At 50.9% G+C, this 24,471-nt stretch overlaps 1 protein-coding gene across 1 annotated transcript; it reads left to right on the forward strand.

Moving 5' to 3' along the window:
* Window positions 1-502: 502 nt before the first annotated feature.
* On the forward strand, window positions 503-22,872 carry LOC119435448 (carboxypeptidase E-like). Its single transcript, XM_037702304.1, has 4 exons — window positions 503-653; window positions 2,116-2,292; window positions 5,371-5,513; window positions 22,819-22,872. Exons 1-4 carry the CDS (start codon window positions 503-505, stop codon window positions 22,870-22,872), a joined length of 525 nt encoding a protein of 174 aa, XP_037558232.1.
* The last annotated feature ends 1,599 nt before the right edge of the window (window positions 22,873-24,471 follow it).

The following is a 24,471-nucleotide window of genomic DNA, read 5'->3' on the forward strand; positions in this document are numbered from 1 at the left end:
CTGAGAAAACTTCATAAGCATTTACCGAGTTCGTTTATCGCGTCTTAGAAATATTGGAAAAGAAAATATTTACTTAGATTCTAACAGAATAACAGCGCATGAGACAGGATAAACAGCTTGCAATTTTTATTCTGCACACAGAATAAAGGTGCGGGAGAGCAAAGAAAGAAGGTGAGGGGCGGAAAACGAATTGGCAGACAGCCGTGCAATCAACGAGTGAATACAATAAAAAACAAAGTAAACATCACATTGGGCCCTCTCATCCAGGTGAAAGAAACGCGATTTCCTTCAACAAGAGTGAGGTCTTCTGTTCGCCTAGTCCATTGCGCGATTACTGTATTTAACTGCGACATGTGTCAAACTCCCGAGATAGCATTATTTTACTGTCCTTTGATTCGCTCACAGTTCTGCGTTTACTTCTGGAGCCAGAGCCACACTGTGTTTTCCTATCTGACACGTGTGAAATATGTGGAGCCTAAGCGCGAGCAACGATTGCGCAGACATGCCCTGGGTTCACACTGGTAGCACGACGCCGGATGACGATGTGTTCCAGGAATTATCCCGGAGCATGGTCTCTCTCATGGCACTCAACGGAACGGCGCCCTGTGCCGGCAAGCCGCCCATCGGGGCCAATAACGAAGGCTTCGCCAATGGTACGCAGACAGCGCGGCCATCAATATTTTTTTTTACGGATGCGTCATTAAGGCGACGAGCGAGTACTGCATTCGGCCGTTGATGCAACAGTAGGACAGAGAAATAATTTTCTTAACCATTATTGACAAGACATTCAAATGCATACGGAGAAAGGTGGCGAAAATTCGCCTTCAATTACACGCGAAAGTAAAAGGTGCGTTTCTTCTCTGTATTTCTCCTTTTCTAGGGTTTAAAAGCCGCCTTGCGTGAATTATAATCTTCATTGGGTCCGTCTTGCATCCTTCTGTTTAGTATCGTTCTTGGCGCTGTTTGCTCCACTGCATGGATCAAATTACTATTGATTTATACAGCAGTACGCATTACTTATATCAAATGCATGATTGAAATAGTGCGTGCAAGAAGAGTGAAATTGCTATATGTGGTGGAATTCAGAATAACTGGCACCGCCAACACTAAGGTATGGATTGTTGAAGTTACACAGACTGTTATAAGTCAAATTCTCTTTACACCTAAGCAATGAACAGGAGAAAAGGGTATCCGAGGGGATGGGGTTTTGGTTGTCTTTTCCATACAAACCGACAGATAATGAAGCTAGAGAAAGCGTAGGGGAAGTTAGCTGCGCCTAATTAAGGTGCCACATTGAAGGCTGCCACCATAAACCCGCCGTGGTTGCTTAGTGGCTATGGTGGTGGGCTGCTAAACACGAGTTCGCGGCATCAAATCTCGGTCACGGCGGCCGCATTTAGATGAGGGCGAAATGCGGAAACACCCGTGTACTTAGATTTAGGTGCACGTTACAGAGACCCAGGTGTTCTGAATTATTCCGGAGTCCCCCACTACGGCGTGCCTTATAATCACGTCATGATTTCGACCCGTAAAACGCCTGAATTTAATTTTGTCCCACCATAGCGAGGGCTTTGATGTCATCAGGTAGTAAACGAGGTTTTATTGGCCAGCCTATGACAACGTGCTACGCGAGACATGCGATTAACAAGACGTTACGTGTCCACCGCGTAGACGTGAGCGGCTCTGGCAAAGACTGCCACCTAAAATCTTATACACAACTGCCCGGAAAAGTAGTCAGGTGTATACCGCTGCGGTAAATTAATAGCTAAAGCACCGAACGCGTAATGCGAAGATTGCCGCTTCGGAGCTTCGGCAAATTTCTCACTTCGTTCACTTTCATTCTAGTCTGCCTCATTAATTTATCATTCGAATTAACGATAGCAACATAGATAATTCGCCATGTGCGTTCTCTTGATTCATATTCTCTCGCGGCGTGTGATTGTGACTAGCAACTCGAGCCCCTCGGTTCTTCCCGTTCCTATCGTGTCACCTTTCACAGTGTTTCACAATGTTTGTTAAACTTGTGTTATGTCAACGTAGCAATCAGAGGAGCACTTATCCCGTATGACTTTCTCCAATGAGGCGACTGCTTGCTCTGTTTCGTCCCCGGGACAGGTGCCTCGTTCTCGCGCATCAGCGGCAGCTTGGCCGATTACGCCTATGCCTACGAGGGTTCGCTACCGCTCAGCGTCTTCATCGGCTGCTGCAAGTACGACGAGCCGCGCTCCCTCAAGGGCCACTTCGAGAAGACTCGTGGGCCCCTACTCAAACTTCTGCGAATGGCCGACAGAGGTAAGCACCTATCGAGGTCGACCAAGGAGGTCTTAAAAGACATTATGGAGTTGTCGCCCCTGTGGGGCCAAATTGGCTGTGTGAGAGCCAATAGAAATGAGAAGAAAAGACTTCCTGCTCTCTGCCACATGCTGATGTTAATCGATTCGACTAGTAAGATAGCGGCGGATCCCTTCACCTTTCGGACATCCTCTCGACCGCAGAAGTTTTCTTAAACCTCCTTGAGAATAAGCCAAGGCTCACTTATACTCGCCTACCAATATTTTCGCAGGTTACGTACTCATTCGCACTCACTCACAGCGCCCAATAACACCGACACTCGCTCGCGTTCAGAGTCACTGCCACTCGTCCACTCATAATCCACGTCACTGACTTTCGTTCGTATTCACGTTTAGAATTAGACGCGACGACAGGACTCAGACGGGGCGGTTGCTGACGTCCCCCGCGTCATATTGTGTCGTCGCGTCCCTTGGCTACTCGCCGACAGGACCCAGACGGGGCGGTTGCTGAGGCACCCGCGTCGTATTGTGTCGTCGCGTCCCCTTGGCGACTCGTCGACAGGACCCCGAGGGACGGGTGGCAATGATGGCCGGTGCTGCTTGCAATTATCCGCAACGAATCCATTAGACACGGATAAATCGTAGTTCCTGTCGCCTTGATGATAGGGCAGCCCTCCCGGCCCCGGCCTCCTGTGCCGCCGGCTCATAGATAAACCTACTTACGTTAGTATGTTTTTCTATAGCCGGCTCTCTCCGGGCTACCGCTTGTCTACCAAAAAAAGTAGGTCAACAGAGAATTGGGGTGTAAGAGGAGATCGCGTTAGCGCTGGTATTATGTTGCTTTGGTTAAGGACTCTTGTCTGGGAACGGGAATGTAACGCTAAGAAACCGGCTGCTCTCCGAGCTGCACAAGTGGTCGGCACGCTCTCATGCTCGGTACGCGTTCGTGTGCACGTGGCACTGCTCCCGCGTTCGTTGTCGTCTGCTTTAACAGCTGGCCGCGTTGCCGCTAATCATTCCAGCGTAGAATTTCACTTCTTTTCTGTCGTCTCCGACAACCTAGAACGACACCTCGCCGCCAGGGCGAAGGAGACAGTTAAGGCCAGAGGGTTCCTGGAATGAGGAGACCTCCCACCTAGAGTATCCCACCCGGGATACTATTTCACAAATAAATGTTTATTCCTCCTCTTCTGTGGTCGTAACGGGGAGGCCACGTTTACGCGCGTATGCGTCATTGCCTAAGGGGGTATGAGCCATTCATTGTCTTACGTGAAAGAAATGTTTAAATTTCAGACAACTTTGTGGAAATCTATCCAGAATAAACGCGCTCGGGAAAGGGTTCGTCATCGGCGTGCCGATTCTAGCATGAGGGCTTCCGAAGCCCAGGCGAAACGTCGTCGAAGAGCCGCGGACCCCGAGTTGAGGGAGCGCGACGTTGAGGCGAAACGTCAGCGAAGAGCCGCCGACCCCGAGTTGCGGGAGCGCGATGTTGAGGCGAAACGTCAGCGAAGAGCCGCCGACCCCGAGTTGAGGGAGCGCGACGTTGAGGCGAAACGTCAGCGAAGAGCCGCCGACCCCGAGTTGCGGGAGCGCGATGTTGAGGCCAAACGTCAGCGAAGAGCCGCCGACCCCGAGTTGAGGGAGCGCGACGTTGAGGCGAAACGTCAGCGAAGAGCCGCCGACCCCGAGTTGAGGGAGCGCGACGTTGAGGCCAAACGTCAGCGAAGAGCCGCCGACCCCGAGTTGCGGGAGCGCGATGTTGAGGCCAAACGTCAGCGAAGAGCCGCCGACCCCGAGTTGAGGGAGCGCGACGTTGAGGCGAAACGTCAGTGAAGAGCCGCCGACCCCGAGTTGCGGGAGCGCGATGTTGAGGCCAAACGTCAGCGAAGAGCCGCCGACCCCGAGTTGAGGGAGCGCGACGTTGAGGCGAAACGTCAGCGAAGAGCCGCCGACCCCGAGTTGAGGGAGCGCGATGTTGAGGCCAAACGTCAGCGTCGTCTAGCCCTCCAGGAACCCGACAACGGTTATGCACGCCTCCGCAACGCTAGCGCCAACTTCCCCGTTGCGACCGCCAGGATTCAACGCGAGTTTCAACCGGAATTTCGGAGCCAGCTGCAGTGCGCGTGACCGGTTGTGGTTCGAGCACAACCTGGTACTCGACAGTGCACTTCTTGCGGAGGAACACTGAAGAAACACACGACAAGCTTCGCTTACACCCATTTCCTCCACAGGGGAGGGGCTACTAATTTTTTTTCAACGGTCCCGGAGCCTACTCAATCACTTGCTCCGTCGCTTCGACACGCCATTCAGCAGCAAGTTTCCGATGCGCTGCCTATTTCCCAATGCCCAATGCCACATGCACAACAGCATCCGCCTGTCTCCACCCCTCTGACCTACGCTGAAATGGCAGCCAGGCATCGGGCTTCCTTCGCCAGAGATCCCGGGCAACCATGAAGCGCAGTCTATGTGGCACAGCCTCCTGCACGTACGGCCCCGCTGCCTCTTGTGCGTCCCGCCCCACCACCTTTAAAGCCTTGGCGTACTGCAGACAGCCGGCCGATCTGCTATTTCTGCCACCTTCCTGGCCTATCGCACGCTTTTACTATCACCGCGACTTCCGCGCACGTGACGGCGACCGAAGTCCAGGCTACGCTCGTACTGAGCCACCACCACACCCGCGTATTTCAAGCGTACTGGTTTTCGCCTTCGCTTTTGCGGCGTGACACAAGTTGTTACATCACACAGTTCAGTCGTTACACGGGCAAGGATTCGTGTGGGTCAATCATATACAGCAAGGTTTCAAGTATGTGATTTAATTACAGGGAATGTAAATGCTTATTGCAGCGACCTAAAAGAAGCAGCTTCGCAGAATATTGGATCGTGATTTTTCAAGGCTGTTCCATGTCTGATTGTCATTCTTACTTTTGTGAGCTCCAAAACCTGGCTTTCTTTAGTTATGTTGTCCCATGGGCAACACAATAACAGCCGACTCCTGCGCGATCCGCTATGAGCGTGTCTTCAGTGTGCAGCAAAGAACACATGAAGAATGTGAGAGTACACGTGTGGCCCCGTGTTACAGGTGTCCGAGGCACCATTACCAACCGACGGGGCGAGCCTGTGGCGGGTGCCCTGCTCGCCATCAACAACAGGTCGGTCGGGTTCCGCAGCAACCAGTTCGGCGAGTTCTGGAGGATGCTGCTTCCTGGTTTCTATATGCTCCTGGTAAGTGCTCATCAATCAAATGCCTAATAAATTTAAGTAAATTTCCTTTAGTTGCCAGATAGATCTGGGTGTTTGCCGAAACAAAATAGCTAAACAAACATGTAGCCGCGACAAGGCAGGCAGAGCAAAGAGGGCATGTCCAATGCAGAAATAAGTGATACATACAAAAAGCAAATAGCAATAAAAATGTCTGTAAACCATCAAAAACATTAAAATAACACAATTAGTCTCTTCGAAACCATGAAGAATAAGAATAGCGACGTGCAGAATTTTTATATAAAACTTAACATTAGAAATGTAACTAATTACTAGCGCAATATTTGTTGTCACGTGCAAGTGGAATGAAAAAACGAATAAAACTCAAGGAGGCGCGAACTTGTTTGTGGAAAACAAAATGTTTTTAGCTGTTTTGTAGCAACATTTCTTGGCAATGAAGGCAAGTTGCATTCTAATATCTGCATCTTGCAAGCAGTGCGATAACGAAGCTGTAAAAGAAGATACGGCAACTTCTCTTACGGGGCTCCTTTTATAGTTGTAGCAATAGCAAGCGCTTTTGTTTTTCTGACACAGCACATTTGTTTTGCTAATCCCAAGTAACAATGTTCGTCAACGACATGTTATGGGGGTCCTTAAAAATACAAACGCCGATGGCGTGTTAATGCACTGGGTTCGCTGAAGCAGGGGCGTAGCCAGGGGGGGGGGGGTTTCAACCCCCGCCCCCACTTACCCACCCTTTGTTCTCGTCGCTTCGCGCTGACATAATTAATGAAACCGGTGCTACTATCACAATTTCATTCCTGGGCGATTCCGTTTGCGTTGGTAATTTACAGCGAATCATGTCTGCATATGGAAAAAACTGTCACGGTGTTTGTCAAGGCTTTGACACTCTGTGAAGTTTTGGGCGAGAATGTGGCGGCCGCATTCTGAAGCAACAAATGCGCAAAAAATGAAGCAACAAATGCGGCAGCCACATTTTAGATGATGGCGAAAACGCTCGAGGCCCGTTCACTTAGATTTAGGTGCACGTTAAGGACCCCATGTGGTCGAAATCTCCGGTATACATTTCCGCCGCTTCCCTTCAGGTGCCGGTTAGGCCGCGCTCGCGCAGGATTTTAGGCTACGTTCACACTTGGTCTCGAAGCTGCCGGAAGGGACAAAATCTTGCAAAAATCCGCCCGCCTAGGCGGCAAAACAGGCAGAAAAACAGGCTGCGAGCCAAATCGGTCTCGGGCCGATTTTTTCGCCATGGCGAAGCGGAAACGCGGCGGAAAGTAGTTCTGCTTCACAGGAAGCCACATTAGCATGTAAACAACCGGTCGTAAAATTCAACATGGCACCAAAAGTGTAGGCTGTAATGCTGATCGACGCGATCAAGAACCAGCCCTTGCTCTACGAAAAGAGTGGCACTAAAACGTACTATCAGCAATACTCGCGATAGTATTCAACGTCGCGCGACCGGAGGTGCGGCAACGAAGCCTTGGCGTGACCCAACTTCTCGCGCTTTTGCAAAGCCAGGCGAACCCACCACCGCCGTTTCCGAGGTGGCCGCGTCTTCCGTTTAGTCATTGTCCATTTCAAGAAAACAACTAGGTAGAAGTATAAAAGCCATTTCTTCTTCCACTTCCATGGCAGACAATAGTTAGGCAGATTCCTCGTTGGCGCTCCATAATTCTCCTCGCACGTGTACGGTATGTTGCAGAAGTCGCGGGGTGCTTTTCTCGTCTTGACGATAGATTGAGAGCGTAGGTCTCACGTAGGACCCGCAGGCTTTGGCGAGCCCCAACACAAGGGCCAGCCCGGGTTTTAGCTGTGGTGTTCCCGTTGCCCCTTTGGTGTCCTGGAGGCGCCGACAATACGAAATGATGAACTGTTATTACAACTTGTAAACAAAAGCTATTGAAGAAACATTATCACGCCTAGCACCTGTGACTCAGCGCTACCGCGCCCGTGTGAGGAGAATTACGGAGCGCCAACGAGGAATTTACCGAAGGTCGCAGATGACACGCGAAGTTGCGTAAGATGATCACTTTTGATGACAGTACGTAGGTCAATGAATGAACATACTGCTAGAAATAATGCGATAATGAGCGCCACCACACCGACAAACGTACGCAGACTAGATGGATCTGGACGAAAATGACAGCGGCGGCCGCGGCGGTAGCAAAACAAATGTGAGCAACCTTGGACAGGCGCGGAAAAAATTTTCCGGCCGCTGTGGCCTTTCCGCCCGCTTGCCGCTTCCCAAGTGTGAACGTAGGCTTAGTCTGCGCGAGAAACGTCTCTTGTTTGCGGTTGCGCCCCTACGGAAGGCTGGTAATTACTGTTGTGTTGTTGAATCCCAAACCAGCAATTACGGAAGGCTGGTAGTTGCTGTTTTATTGTGGAATCCCAAACCAGCAATGTACACACGAAGGGGTTGATGACAGCAGTGAAATTCCACCGACTCGCCACAGAATGCACGAAACAGACAGCTGACAAGCATGAATTACTGCTGTGCGCAGTACAGCGTAAGTAAACTCTTGTTGCAGGCGCTGACAGTTCTCGTCGGCGTTCACGCGTCCCGAGAAATTGATTATGTGCACTATGCACTGAACAAGAGCGCAGTTCTTTCCTGCATCTCTAGTACACCAATCAGTCGAGATTCTGTGAGGGTCAAGGCCGCTTCCTGTTTGCACCGGCGTAAGTGAAGCAGAAATGAGTTGCACGCACTACTTAAAATGCGTACACATGCCATATATATGCTGTGCGGTGAAATATTCTGTACAATTCTGAATCTGTGGACGTAAAGGCAAATGACGGCTGCACGCTCGCACACAGCGGAAGACACAGCGGCCCATGCACTTGCCGCACGAAATGCAACCCTCTCGTATGAGGGAGCAGGGCGACGAAAGCTTCGAAAAAAAAAAGCCTCACGCGTTTTTGCGCGTATTTATGTTTTCTAGCGCAAAGACGCAGCGAACAAGCTATTGCTATGGGATTAGGTATAGCCTGGTCACACGTGCATTTTCACGCGTATAGCCGTCCTTGACTTGTGAAACGCACTTCGCCCCGACGAGGACGACGCCATCTACGCTTAACGGAAATTTACAATTAATGATGTCTTCTCCGATCGCACGGGTCGTCTCAATGATGCGTTTTCGAAGACTGGTCCATTCAGTGGCGCGATGAGAGACCGTTGCTCCAAACGCCCACTGTACCTGTCGTACTTACTGTATTTACTGAGCTTACTTTACTTTTTACTTAATTTCTTCACAAGCACACGCACACGCGAGGGGGGGGGGGGGGGTTCCCATGTCGTTGATATTGTCACGTAGTATTGCTGTCATTGTGAACACGGGACCCGTACGGGCCGCGAAACCTCAAGTTTCTTTCAGTTTAATATATGTTTGGCGTGTGTTCGTTTTAATTTCATCATCGTCTTCCCGGCCAGACGGGTTTCCGTTAAAATCTTGATTATGTGAGCCTGAAGTAAACAGTCGTAAAACTGTGTATGACGAAACTGGTTGTTCATTGGGCGAACCTGTGCCCACAAAAGCAAGCTACACTCAAAGCACAACTATAGCGGCGAACACAGTCGGCGATCGTCGAAAATTTGATCAGCGGCGAAACGCGTCGGCTTTTATACCTGAGTCATCGAAGGTTCTAGATTAATCCCTGATGCCCGCGTGTCTTCCAGAAAGTTCTAGACAATTCGCGTCGGTCATGCAATCAGATAACATAAGCGTCGGTGAAAACAGGCAATGGAAAGAAGCATCGCTAACGTTCTAGAAACTTCCGATACAGGCGCGTCCTGCGCCGAGCGATAACGTTTAACATTTGTTAGCCGGTGGAAAGCGGCCACCGGTGAAAGATAAACATGTATACGTGTCAATACCCTCCCCTTAAAAAGCATCGTCCCGATACTACAAACAAATGTGAAAGCGAAAACAAAACCACGCGTAATAAAGAAAAAAAATAAAGTAACAAAGTACCTAAGTTCGTCAGCGGGCGTAGAAAGGCTTAAGACTCACCACGTGGATGACTTCAGGTCGTGCGCGGCGCCGCTGTGATTGCGAAATACCGTCTGGCACGACCTCATAGTCCAGTGCGCCAATACGTCGCATGATCTTATATGGTCCGAAATAGCGATGTGAGAGTTTCTCGCTAAATCCTCGTCGGCATATCGGAGTCCAGACCCAAACACGGTCTCCGGGCTGGTACTCGATGTAGCGTCGTCGAAGATTGTAGTGTCGACTGTCGGTTCTCTGCTGGTTCTTGATGCGCAGGCGGGCGAGCTGTCGACTTTCTTCGGCACGCTGCAAATAGGTGGCAACGTCGAGATTTTCTTCGTCGGAGACATCCGGTAGCATGGCGTCAAGGGTCGTTGCCGGTTTCCTTCCGTAGACTAGGTTGAACGGTGCCATGTGCGTCGTTTCTTGCATGGCCGTGTTGTATGCGAACGTCACGTACGGAAGGATGGCATCCCACGTCTTGTGTTCGACGTCGACGTACATTGCCAGCATGTCGGCGATGGCTTATTTAGGCGCTCGGTGAGGCCATTCGTCTGCGGGTGGTAGGCGGTGGTCCGGCGATGGCTTGTCTGGCTGTAGCGCATGATGGCTTGAGTTAGTTCAGCCGTGAAGGCTGTACCTCTGTCGGTGATGAGGACTTCTGGGGCACCGTGACGCAGGAGGATGTTCTCAACGAAGAATCGGGCTACCTCGGCAGCACTGCCTTTGGGCAAGGCTTTTGTTTCGGCGTAGCGGGTGAGGTAGTCCGTAGCTACGACGATCCATTTATTCCCGGACGTCGGCGTCGGAAAAGGCCCCAGTAAGTCCATCCCGATCTGCTGGAACGGTCTGCGAGGTGGCTCGATCGGCTGCAGAAGTCCGGCTGGCCTTGTCGGCGGTGTTTTGCGTCGCTGACAGTCTCGGCATGTCCTTACGTAATGGGCGACGTCGGCAGAGAGGCGAGGCCAGTAGTATTTTTCTTGTATCCTTGCGAGCGTGCGGGAAAAACCGAGGTGTCCAGCCGTTGGGTCATCATGGAGAGCTTGCAGAACCTCTGGGCGCAATGCTGAGGGTACCACGAGGAGGTAGTTGGCTCGGAGAGGCGAGAAGTTCTTCTTTAGGAGAATGTCGTTTTGCAGGAAAAACGACGCCAATCCTCGCCTGAACACCTTGGGCACAATGACGGTCTTGCCTTCCAGGTAGTATACAAGGCTCCTTAGTTCCGGGTCGGCTCGCTGTTGTTCGGCGAATTCGTCGGCACTGATGGGTCCCAAGAAAGTGTCGTCATCCTGGTCGTCCTGTGGCGGCGGTTCGACGGGGGCGCGAGACAAGCAGTCGGCGTCAGAGTGCTTTCGTCCGGACTTGTAAACGACGGTGATGTCGAATGCTTGAAGTCTCAGACTCCATCGTGCGAGGCGACCTGAAGGATCCTTCAAGTTAGCTAGCCAACACAAGGCGTGGTGGTCGCTCACAACTTTAAAGGGCCTGCCATAAAGGTAGGGGCGAAACTTTGATGTAGCCCAGATGATGGCGAGGCACTCCTTTTCTGTTGTGGAATAATTTGCTTCCGCCTTCGATAGCGACCGGCTAGCATAACTTACAACCCTTTCTAGTCCGTCAGTCCTCTGCACAAGCACGGCGCCGAGTCCTACGCTGCTTGCGTCGGTGTGGACTTCGGTTTTGGCGTTTTCGTCGAAATGCGCAAGTATTGGCGGCGATTGCAGGCGTCGCTTCAGTTCTTCAAATGCTTCGACTTGCGGCGTCTCCCACTTGAACTCGACGTCGGCCTTCGTGAGATACGTCAGTGGCTCAGCGATCCGCGAAAAATTCTTGACGAAGCGCGTGTAATAGGCGCACAGTCCAAGAAATCTATGCACTGCCTTTTTGTCAGCGGGCGGAGGAAAGTTGGAGATGGCCGCAGTTTTCTGAGGGTCGGGGCGCACTCCAGTCTTGTTGATGACGTGCCCCAAAAACAAGAGCTCCTCATATGCGAAGCGGCACTTTTCTGGCTTTAACGTGAGTCCGGAGGTTTTGATTGCTTGAAGAACTGTTTCAAGGCGCCGCAGGTGTTCTTCGAAGCTTGAAGCAAACACGACGACATCGTCCAAATAGACGAGGCAAGTCTGCCACTTATTTATTCGAAAAAAGCTTATTTTATTCGAAAAAGAAAGTGATGAATTAACGCGCTTGTCAACGCTCGCACGACCCCCATGAAAGAATTTGCAGAAGTGCACCGATGATGGGTCATCAACGACCGTATTGTCACGTAGTAGTGACGGTAAAAAAAAACAGTCGCAAAACTGTGTATGACGAAACTGGTTGTTTATTGGGCGAACCTGTGCCCACAAAAGCAAGCTACACTCAAAGCACAACGATAGCGGCGAACACAGTCGGCGATCGTCGAAAATCTGATCAGCGGCGAAACGCGTCGGCTTTTATACCCGAGTCATCGAAGGTTCTAGATTAATCCCTGATGCCCGCGTGTCTTCCAGAAAGTTCTAGACAATTCGCGGTGGTCATGCAATCAGATAACATAAGCGTCGGTGAAAACAGGCAATGGAAAGAAGCATCGATAACTTTCTAGAAACTTCCGATACAGGCGCGTCCTGCGCCGAGCGATAACGTTTAACATTTGTTAGCCGGTGGAAAGCGGCCACCGGTGAAAGATAAACATGTATACGTGTCAATATACATGAATAGTCTGCTTAAACTACCGATATGTATTATCGAGCACGTGACGTAGAGGAAAGCAGAATCTTGCCCCCCCCCCCCCCCCCCGGTCGGGCCAGTGAACCCCCCCCCCCCCCCCCCGACAAACATTTCTGGCTATGCCCCTGCGCTGAAGTACCTATCAACTTGGTGCAAGAAGAATGTCCAGTAAGCTCAATAAAGGCATGCAAACCGAAAGTTCCTCATACGTATCTTCTTTGAGATTACTGCTAATTTTCGCTCGATGTGAGAAGGTACTGTTTAATCACGCGAAAGCTCCACACAAACCGACAATGAAAGAGGCGACTTGGACACGCCCTTCCAAAAGACGAGCAGAGAGGGAATTCCTTTTAACAATACATCAGAGGAAGCCTCATAACAAAATACTGCGCAAGATGAGCTGCATCGCGCCGTGCCTGACAATTTTTTTTAATTTTTTTTTACGGCGTAGCTTTTAAGGGCTCAGTCTCCGATGGTCGTGTCCGCGTGTAGAAAAAAAAAACTCTCATTGGCTCGAGTATTTTATTGCGATTGCAATTATATGGACACTTCAAAGCGGATTTCTGCCATCGGCGTCGCCGTGAGATTCCGTATGACGTCAACGGCGATGAAATCGTCGCCGCGCGCCGTATGCTGTATCAATGCCTCCTTTATAGTAAAGGAGGCATTGGCTGTATGTGCGAGTGAAAGGGCGCGAGGGACGCGCGCTTTCACGGGGAACGAACGCACGGCGGAGAGCAAACGCGCGTTCTGCGCCGTGCTCCCTAAGGGGCTGCAGGATTACGCGTCTCTTTCCTCCGTTACAATCACCATATATCTAGAGCAAACGCGACGTCTTCCGTCGCGCCGTGGGGGGACGGGAGGGAGTGAGGGGAGGCAACGTTTAGCTGCGGCAACAAATGCTTAATTATATAAAAGCGTTGCGAGGCGAGAAGTTGGTAAAGACTTCCGACGCTGCTCGACAAGTGACCCGTTCTGATCTCGTCAAAAACCACCGAGCTGCCCCCAAAGGCACCGGCAACAGTCACCAACGCCGCGCGCGTTTGGTGCGAACGCGGGCAAAACGCTGACGGCGTCGACAACAGTTCTACGCGTTACTAGTGCTGCTGCATGTCCAAGCGTGTAGCGACAAACACGGACGTAAGTGAAAGACGAGGACGAAGAGTGTTCTTGGTGCTCGCGCTCGCTCTGCTTTGCCGTTCTCCGGACCGTTTTCGTGTCACCTGATTATTTATATAAATCACGCCCTGACCATCTGCTTGCATTTGGTGGATGTGCTGGTTTCACTTGTCACCCTGGAACTCCGTACCCGGACTCTATGTCCAACATCGGCTATGCCTGCCGACGAGGCGCCGCAAGAAGCTACGCCACCCACGGCTGTCATCTGTTCCTGCGTACCAAGGCAGCGCGACCCTGTTCCATTCAGTGGCACCGAAGATCACAACGTAGAGGACTGGCTGTCCTCCTACGAACGAGTGAGCGCGCACAAGTGCAATGACGCCGGCAAACTCACCAACGTCATCTTTAACTTGAGCGATGTGGTCCTTCTATGGTTTCGCAACCACGAAGTTGTTGTTGCGAACTGGGTGTCTTTTAAGACGAGCTTCGCAGAGGTATTCAGCCGACCCGCTGTGCGCAAGCTCAACGCCGAACAGCGCTTGCGTGGGCGCGCCCAGAATTCCGGCGAAAAATTTACCGCCTACATTGAAGATGTCGTCGTCCTCCATCGCCACATCAATCCTTCGATGAGTGAGACTGACAAACTCAGACAAATTATGAAAGGCGTTGAGGACGACCGCCTTCCACATGCTCGTTGCGAAGAACCCCCAAGTGGTCGCTGACGTGATTCACCTCTGCCAAAGTTACGACGAGCTGAGGAAATAACGCATTTCCACGCGACGCTCTAGCTTCGGCACGACCAACATCTCGGCTCTCACCGTTCGCGAAGAATCAGTTGACCACAGTTCCTTGCTGCAGCAAATATAGCAGTCTGTTCGCGAAGACGTGGCACGCCAATTGTCCCTTGTGTCGTGCATCCCGGAGCCTACGCAATCACTTGCTCCGTCGCTTCGAAACACCATTCAGCAGCAAGTTTCCGATGCGCTGCCTATTGCCCAATGCCCAATGCCACATGCACAACAGCATCCGCCTGTCTCCACCCCTCTGACCTACGCTGAAATGGCAGCCAGGCATCGGGCTTCCTTCGCCAGAGATCCCGGGCAACCATCAAGCGCCGTCTACGTGGCACACCCTCCTGCACGTACAGCCCCGCTGCCTCTTTTGCGTCCCGCCCCACCACCTGCAAACCCTTGGCGTACTGCAGAAAACCGGCCGATCTGCTATTTCTGCCACCTTGCTGGCTATTCGAACGCTTTTACTATCACCGCGACTTCCCCGCACGTGACGGCGACCGAAGTCCAGGCTACGCTCGTACTGAGCCACCACCACACCCGGTTTCGTCTGGCCCACCGCCTGAATCTGTCTCGTCAGGTCAACGCGCCTTCGCCTCACGCCGCGGTCGCATTCCCCACGTCGCCGTTCATTTTCGCCCATAATCCGTCGCACCCAGCACGTCCAAGCGGAAAACTGACCGTCGCAGTTCCGCAGGCAAGAACTGCGCTCGTGTCGAAATCTGCAAGGCCTCGGTGTTTTCCTGCTAACGAGATCAACGTGTGTATTGAGGGTGTGGCTGTACAAGCGCTTGTTGATACCGGAGCTGTTGTCTCTGTGCTCAGCGGTGAACTATGTCGACAGTTGAGAAAAATTGCCATTCTTCTTTCTGGCGTCTCCCTATGAACGGCAACCGCGCACCACGTCCAGCCTTGTGTGTAGTGCACGGCTCAGCTTGTTATTCACGATGTTTTATATGTCGTAGAATTTGTCGTGTTGACACCATGCTCAGACGACGTAATGCTGGGCTGGGATTTCCTTTCCACACATCATGCCGTTGTTGACTGTGCGCGTGCTTAACTTGCATTATCTGCCAATATGTGATGCTCCATCTGAGCCGTGTTTTCTCTCCTTTTCCCGGAGTGGTCGTCGCCGCGGACGCTGATATACGTCCTTTCTCTTCTGCTCTTGTGCCTTTCTCTTGCAACTCCGCGCCCAATTCTACAGCTCTGTTTTCACCCTCCGAAGCCTTCGCCTCTCACAAGAACTTGCTGCTCCCTTTTGCCGTTCTCACGATTGAGAACTTTTCTGGAACCATTTATGTTACGAATCGGTTATCGTCATCCGCCACTTTATTCCTTGGTGAATGTCTCGGTCGACTTGAGGACATTGACTCCGTTTATCCTCGTCAATTGCTTGATGGTATGACTGACCTTCCTCTCACCAGTGTTACTTCTGCTACTTCAGGTGCTTCGTCAGCCTCGGATGTCTTCAACAAATCAATTGATTCCGAACTCTCCTCCAACCAGCGCACCCAGCTTTTGGAGCTCCTCAACCGTTTCAGGACATCTTTTGACCATGAACTGCCTTCTTTGGGCCGCACATCCGCCATCGTTCACCACATTGACACCGGCGCCCACTCATCTCTGCGCCCGCGCCCGTATCGAGTCTCGCACGCAGAACGCCCTGTAATTAACGACCAGGTTAATGATATGCTTCACCGCGGCGTGATACAGCCCTCACACAGCCATTGGGCCTTACCAGTAGTACTGGTGAAAAAAAGGGACGGTAGCATCAGATTCTGTGTGGATTATCGGCGCCTTAATAAAATCACACGCAAAGATGTTTATCCTCTGCCCCGAATTGACGACGCCCTCGACTGCCTGCAAGGAGCAAAGTTTTTCTCTTCCTTGGATGTTCGCTCAGGGTACTGGCAAGTACCTATGGAAGAAGCTGACCGCCCAAAGACTGCATTTATCCCTCCTGATGGGTTATATGAATTTAACGTGATCTCATTCGGCCTTTGGAATGCACCTGCCACTTTCGAACGCCTCATGGACCACTTCCTTCGTGGGCTCAAATGGCACCCGTGCCTGTGTTATCTGAATGACGTCACAGTCTGTTCGAGGGACTTCGATTCTCATCCTACCCGCCTCACAAGCGTTCTGTCTGGCCTTAGAGATACTGGGCTGCAGCTCAATTTGAAGAAGTGCCATTTTGCTGCACGCCGCCTCACCATCTTAGGTCACGTTGTTTGCAAGGATGGCGTTCTTCCCGACCCTGCGAAGCTTCGAGCCGTCGCCGAGTTTCCCCGGCCGACTACAATGAAACAACCCCGCTGTTTTATCGGCCTTTGTTCATATTTTCGCCGGCTAGTCCGCAAGTTTGCGTCCATCATCGCCCCTTTGACACAGCTTCTTGCCGACAACCAAGACGTATCGGCTTGGTCTCCCACTTGCGACGACGCGTTTCCCACCTTCACATTGTCTCCTAAATTCCCCTCCTATTTTGGGCCATTTTGATCCGGACGCTCCTACAGAAATCCACACGGACGCAAGTGGCGTCGGCCTCGGTGCTATTCTGGCCTGGAGCACTGCATGGGACTGATTTTTGGGCCCGAGCCCGGCCCGGGCCCGCGTGGGCACTACCAGGCCCGGCCTGTAAGAAAAAAATTCTTTTTTTTTTGCTTACAGATCGTACTGTATCTGTCAGCCTCACCTTCTCGACTTTTAATCAGCTGCAGTATATAAGCAATAAAACGTCGAAATCTTTGTTTCGCCCACGGGAACATCAGTAATCCGGCCCATTGGCTGTGCTGCTTTTTTTCCGCTGGTGCACATGCACTTACGTTGACTTGTACGATATGGTTCTATGATGTCATTTAGCATGCAAATATGCAGGGTGTGTCATTTTAACTGAACGAAATTTTTTAAAATTGCCTGTGGCAGATAGCACAATTATAATCCTTGATCTAAACTAGTCGATGAGGCGGCCATTACTTCCACAAGAAATCAAAACGCGTAATTGAAGAATTAACATAATTACGCTAACTAACTTATTAATTAATTATTTTACGGCCCATCTTTCAATGTACGAATTATAGCCACTTAGTCCGAAAGACGTATCCACTTGGAACGAATTCTCAGGACTAAACCAGTTTCGAGATAATAATTTTCGAAGTGTCCGACGAAATCAATCAAATCAAATCAATTTATTCTCCAGATTGCATGCTGGACGGTCATTTTGAACTAAAAGCTACATATGTAGCTTGACGTGACCAAAAAAGAAAAAAAAAACCAGGCAAGGCAGTGTGCGCACATGTACATGCACATGTACACATGTAAATATTCATATATATTTCCAGCTCTCGCTGGAATTCCTCATAGACGAAATAGCTATGAACGAAAAGACAAAGAATATTTTCGTCACGGCGAGTTAACAGAATTGGAAAAAGTTTTAACAGAATGCATTTTAAAACAACACTACAATAGCAATACTAGCTATACAAAACAACGGAACCCCAGCTATACAACATAGCATGAGACTGAATTTAACAAGATTAACATTTGCTAAGAAAACGAAACAGGATGTATATTATATACTCAGAACCATACACAAAGGCAGAATAATAATCACATCAGGTACATTACAAGCGACCAAAGTATGAACTGAGTTTTTCTTACTGAAATTATAGACATTTTTGTATTTGTTCAAAGTGAATGGGAGGTTATGTGTTAACGACTGATGCTCATGGAGTGTTCTGAAGTATGGAATTGACCATATCTCAAGATTTCTTGTGTTCGCATTAATGCGACGACGCTCTACGGAGGCTAATTGTTTTATGTAGTTCCAAGCTAATTCTGACATGGACGGCCTAATGGATGGTCAAAACCCCTAATTGAATATTTACCTTAATTACGCGAATTACATTTTTTAAATATTTATTTTACGGCACACCTTTCAATCTACGAATAATAGCCGCTGAGTTCGCAAGGCGTATCGACTTCGAACGAATTCTCAAGACTGAACCAGTATCGAGATATTAATTTTCAATGTGTCCGACGAAACGCATGGGCGTTCCAGTTAACTTTTTGAGGAAAACGCTGTTTTATGCATTGAAGCACAAACGTAACTGGCCTTAGCGCTAAATTAATGCAATAGTATTGACATTGGTAATAGTGCAATCGCAAAAGCGGTAACAAGAAAATGGTTTGAGAAGCCGTTCTTTGCATAATTCATTTTTCCTTACGCGGCAACAACATTCGTTTTGGCAGATCGCGTTTTGGCAACACCGTCGCTTTCTCCCGAATGAGCGACCCCACTCGGCGGCCGGGCGCTTGCGCGTCGGAGACCCTACCGCAGCTGCATGGAGCTTTGACAGGCGGATTCTCGGTGGCGGCAACACTGAGATTATTCCCCACCGATCTATGGTAAATAAAATGGAAAAAATCACAGCATATCCACGGGGTGAATGATGATGAGTGGGCGAAGCTCCGGAGGGAATCATCGGATCTCCCGCTTAAGGGGACGCTAGCACAAACGCGTTAGAAACGTGCAGTACTCTCTAGTAAGGGGGAGCGGCCACAGCGTCTTACGCAGCCATTTACACATGCCGGAACGTGCACCGCGTTTGCCGACGCCATCACATGACTGCTAAGAGAGTATACCCCCCGTATTCATAAACGCTCCTCGACTTGAACTTGACTTGCCACCGCCTTGGGCAGCGCGTTCGAAACGCGTTGAAGGTAAGGCGGAGAGGCCACAGCGTCTTACACCAGCTTCTTACACGGGTCGTAACGCGCTAGCACAAACGCGTTCGAAACGCGCTAGAAACGCGGCCTTTCGTTAATGTTGGGTATTTATTGCCATCGTGGTGCGTGTGTCTATGTGCGCTTCGTGGCGTAGTGGTTAGCGCCGCGCGTTCGGAAGCGAGGGGTCCCTGGTTCGATTCCGCGCTACGGACACAACTTTCGGAATTTTTTTTTCATAAAACGCCGGAAGCGTTCTCCGGAAGCCGGAAGCTGGCTTCTGGAACCGGAACCGGAAGCGGAACCGGAAGTGGAAACGGAAGTGGAACCGAAAGTGGAAGTCGGCTTTCGGTTATACTATACGTATACATATATATGTATATATGGGTATACATACATATACGGACACACAACGCCATCTATTGAGCAATTCATAAAACTAGACGTGGCTACCTACTACGACGGGGACGAACGGGTGCCGCTATAAGGAGCTTCGCCCCTAAAAGAGCGGCGGAAAGAACGCAAACGACGCAACAACGACGGTGCGTCGAGCAGACGACAGCTACTCAGCCCGCGATCTCGCCTCAGCCAATGAGAGCTGCCGAAACAGCCGGAGCCAACGTTTATTGGTCGGAGTTTCAGAAGAAGGATACGGCAGCGCTGCCACATTTTCCGCGCTTTTTGCTTCATCCTCGGCGCTTGCTAAGGCGTCCGCTGGTGCACTCCCCCAATCTAGTACACTCTAACCGGGGGGGGGGGGGGGGGTAATTGTAGCGACAAGAACGGACGCAAGTGAAAGACGAGGACGAAGAGTGTTGGTGCTCGCGTTCGCTCTGCTTTACCGTTCACCGGACCGTTTTCGTGTCGCCCGATTATTTATATAAATCACGCCCTGACCGTCTGCTTGCAAGCGAATAAAACTACTATCCTTACTCCGTACAGCTCTTTACTAATTTGATATCGCAATCGATGCTTCGCCTTTCGGGTGAAACTGCGACAACTTTTTTTTTTGTTTCGCACTTTTAATATTTCAGTCTGAGAAGATGTAACATAAAAGGCATGTGCTGCCGATGTTTTGCTTCATGACATTTGTTTATGGGCTGTCATTCTCAAAATTCTGAGAAACCGTATAAACTTGGACATGTAGGAGCATCAGCAACGCGCAGAACTGTTGTCGTGTCGCCCGCGTTCGCACCGAGCGCGTGCGACATTGGTGACGTGTTCATGAAGAACGTGGCAACCATTGCCGTACACCCTATGGCGGTGTACCGTAGTGACCATAAGGCCATGGTCCCTGTGGTCACTAAAGAAATGAAAACCACCGGATCATATATATTTCTCATTTTTAATAGTTCCAATAACTAATTACACCATCACATCTTAATAGTCATAATTGGAAATACATATTTCGCACCATAGTTCACCTTCGCTGGTCTTCTACCTCCACCCCAGTGGACGGGCTGACAGTTTTAGATGCGAAGCATCTTATGCTTGGGGTACAGTGTACTAGTACACTGTACTTGGGGCTATGTCACTCCCTCCCTCTCTCCCTCCGCCGTGCGGCGTCCACACCCCTACTGCGCATGCGCATCCTCCTCTCCTCTCCTTTTCTCATCTCCTCTCCTCTCTCTTCCCCCTCCTCTCCTTTCCGACGCTCCTCTCCTCTCCGGATTGCGCAACGAATGGCAACACCTGCGGCTCCGCGCGCGATCATGCGAAGCAGCTTAGGTTAGAGGCGCAACGGTAGGCGCCCCAGAGGCACCGGCAACAGTCACCAACGCCGCGCGCGTTCGGTGCTTATGCGGGCAAGACACCGACGGCGTCGACAACAGTTCTGCGCGTTGCTGGTGCTGCTGCATGTGCAAGTTTATACAGCTGATAAAACTGCCTTGAGTCGACCCCATGGCTGCTTCGCATACTACTCAGGGTTCCCCTACGGGAAGATGGTGTAATTTTTTATTTAACAGCGACGCTGTTTAAGCCAGCCGTAATTTGTGTGGCGTATCAAGAAACTACCAAGCAAGAAAATAAAATACTGTATTGCGGATGGGGTATTTGAGACCGCGTACCCCCGGTCCCAAAGCGAGCGTTGTAACCACTAAGCTATACAGCCACGCTAGCAGAACATGCATTCAATGCGAACCATATGATAGCGTTCGAGCGTCGTTGATGATGATAAGTGGTTCTTGAGGGAAAGGGAAAGGTTGACGCTATCTTCTGCAGCCCTTGAGGGAGCACGGCTCAGCGCCAAGAGCGTCGTTGTCTTCGTCCACAGCAGGCGCGTTCATACGCTCGCGCTCTGCGAGGTGAAGAGGTTTTGCTCGCTATGAGAGCGAGAGAGAGAGAGACGCATTCACGGAGTGGGACGGCTGGAACGTGGTGTCGGTGTTGCAAGCTGCGCTATGCAACGCGTAGTGACGGCCTTAAGTCCGAGACACGCGAAAAGAAATTGTCATCATCATGAGTAATAAGATGAAAACTTCGGGCGCACTTCCGGAAATTCTGGACTACGATCGCCCAGCTTCGCTGTTTCAAGCATTGCGCGGCTGAGTGCAAGGTTAAGAGTTTTAAATGCAGGAGGAGGAGGAGGAAAAAACTTTATTCTGACAGGGCATTTGGGACCTCCCAGGTCCCCTGGGTCCCCGCGCGACCCCACCGCACTCAAACGTTCATGTTTAACATGTCCATGACGAACGCTAGCAGCCCGGATGGCGGCGATCTTCTGCCTTGCCGGGTCCGTGGAGCGCAGTGAGGTCTCCCAGTCCTCCCAGGTGGAGTGGTGTCGGGCCGCCAGGGGGAGGAGAAGCCGCACAGGCCAGGAGTATGTGGATGAGGTTTGCTTTCGGCGCATTGCACATAGGGCAGGAAGGTGGGATGGGTCTGTAGTGGGAGAGGAGGGATGGGGTAGGTAGGGTGCGCGTTTGCAGACGGCGCCACAGGTGTTGCTCCCTGGTAGTGAGGGAAGAGTGGGGCGGTGGGTATATTTGCCTCTCGGCGCGAGCATTCGCGATGAGCTCAGCGAAGGTACACGCACGCTCCCTCGAGAAACCCCCCATGAGGTCCGCCTGTGCCCGGTTTCTCGACCGTCGGGCTAAAGAATCGGCGGCCTCATTGCCGGGGTTTCCCGAGTGCGCGGGCACCCAGATGAGCTCAGCGCTGCGGGAGAAGGGGGGGTTATGGGTGAGTATGTGGAAGGTGGCAGGGTAACTCGGCCCCTAGCATAATTTAGCAGTGCAGTTTTAGAGTCACTCAGGATGTAGGTAGCACTGGAGCTGCCGAGCGCTAGCGCTATAGCAAACTCTTCCGCTTCCTCTGGGTCCGTTCCCTGGGGTAGTTCCTTTATTAATTGAGGTGTGTTCAGTGTGTAAGCAACCGCTGTGGCTCCGTGCTGATCGCATGCAGCATCTACCCATATTGCGTTCTGTTCATCGCCGTACCGTTTATGAAGGGCTGCTGCCCTGGCTTTCCGCCGCTCGCCGTTTTGGTCGGGGTGCATGTTACGAGGGAGCGGTCGAATGCGTAGCGTTTGACGAATTTCTGTAGGAAGGGCTTTTAGGGAGTCATGATTAGCAGGGATGCGAATTTCGAGTTTTGAAAGTATATGCCTCCCGGTAGAGGTACTGGCTAGTCGGAGATATTGTGCCTGTAGGTGTGCTTCGGTTAGTTCTTGTATGGTGTTATGCATGCCTAACTCCGCCAGTCGTTCGTTACTGGTGCTTTTGGGCAGGCGGAGCGCAGCCTTGGTAGCTTGTCTGATTATAGAATTTATTGTTTGGGTTTCGGTTATATTGAGGTTGAGGTAGGGGGTGGAGTGCAGTACTCTACTCATGGTATACGCTTGTACTACTCGCAGAGTATCTTCTTCCCGCAGGCCTTGAGCTTTGTTACTCTGCGTATTAGCTGCGTGGTAGCTGCTAGCGTGCTCTTTAGGCGTTTGATGGTTTCGGTATTTCTCCCATCTTGTTGCAGGGAGAGGCCAAGGATTCGAATGGTGTGGACCTGTGGGACAACCCTATCCTGTAGGTAGATTCTAATAGGAGTATGATACGTTGTACCCTTTGGCGGGATCAACAAAAGTTCAGATTTTTCCGGTGAGCAGGTGAGGCCTACCTTGGTGACCTCTTCCTGTATTACCATTGCGGCTGTTTGCAGTGTTTCTTCGATTTGCGCGTCCGATCCATATGTAGTCCACAGGGTGATATCATCCACGTACAGGGTATGGTCAACATGGGGAATTTGCTGTAGCTTCCGCGCGAGCGGAATAAGTACTGCGTTAAAAAGGAATGGGGACAGCACTGAGCCTTGCTGTGTGCCTACGTTCGCTAGTGTGTAGCGGCGTGTACGAAGGTTGTCTACGCACATGCTGGCCATTCGGTTTTGCAGGAAAGCCTTTATGTAGTTGTATGTTCGTTGGCCAACTCCTAGGTTCGATTCCCACCGCCGCCGGGCACCCACTGGTTCAAAAGGGTACAAGCGTTCCCCCGGCCTGGCGTTCGGCTTCCTTCAGGGGTGATACGCTTGGGAAAGGAGCCTGCGCCCTGAATTCGAGTCGAAACCAACGTGAGCACGGAAATCAACCACTTGATTGAACGCTTGTACCCTTTTGAACCAGTGGGTGCCCGGCGGCGGTGGGAATCGAACCCACAGCCTCCCGCAGCCGAGGCGGGCGTTCTACCACTAGGCCACGGCTGCGGTAGTGCTAAAGGCCATGGCCTTTAGGATGGCCTCGTGCGTGACGTTGTCGAAAGCCTTCTTGAGGTCAATCGCCAGTACCGCTTTAGTGTGCGCAGGTATGAGGGGGTCCAGAATAGCTGTTGTGAGTTGCAGCATGGCATCTTGCGTGGATAAGCCCGAACGGAAACCAATCATTGAGTGTGGGTATTGACTAGTGTCTTCCATGTGACCGTTCAATCTAGCTAGGATGACTTGCTCAAACAGTTTGCCTAGGCTGGAGGTAAGGGAGATGGGGCGCATATTTTCTGGGGTAACTGGTTTGTTAGGTTTGGGTATTAGTATGACCCTTCCATGTGTCCACTCCTCTGGCAGTGTGCCGCTCTGCCAACGCTTGTTGAAGATACCGGTAAGTTCTTGCAGGGAATTGTCGTCTAGGTTTCTAAGAGCGGCGTTTGTTATGCGATCTTCGCCTGGTGTGGTGTTTCTGAGTCTATGAAGTGCTGCTCGGACTTCTTGTATAGTTATGTCCCTGTCTAGTTCATTATTTGGTGGGCCGGCGAAATCCGGCAGTGGAGTGGAAGTGCCCGGCGAGGTGTGTAGGCTCTTAAGTTTCTGTAGTAGCGCCTGCGCGTCGTAGGTTTTGTGTTAGTCGAGCGACAAGATTTCTAGTGTGTTGTTTACTTTTCATGGGATTAATTAGATGTTTTAAAAGATCCCACGCTCGAGCGGTACTGAGATTGCCTGTGATACCCTCACATATCTGCTGCCAATTCTGTCTACAATGTTGTTGGCTGTAATCCTGAATTTGTTGTGCCAGCTCAGATATCCTGCTTTGGAGCTTCTTGTTGCGTTTTTGCTTAGCATATCTTTTCATGAGACTTTCATGCGCTTCTATCATATGCGCCAATTTTGAGTCCATAACTGGAACTTGCTGTTCTGGGCTATATT

The sequence above is a fragment of the Dermacentor silvarum genome, unplaced genomic scaffold (assembly GCF_013339745.2).
Source record: "Dermacentor silvarum isolate Dsil-2018 unplaced genomic scaffold, BIME_Dsil_1.4 Seq710, whole genome shotgun sequence".
In the NCBI taxonomy this organism is placed as follows: domain Eukaryota; kingdom Metazoa; phylum Arthropoda; class Arachnida; order Ixodida; family Ixodidae; genus Dermacentor; species Dermacentor silvarum.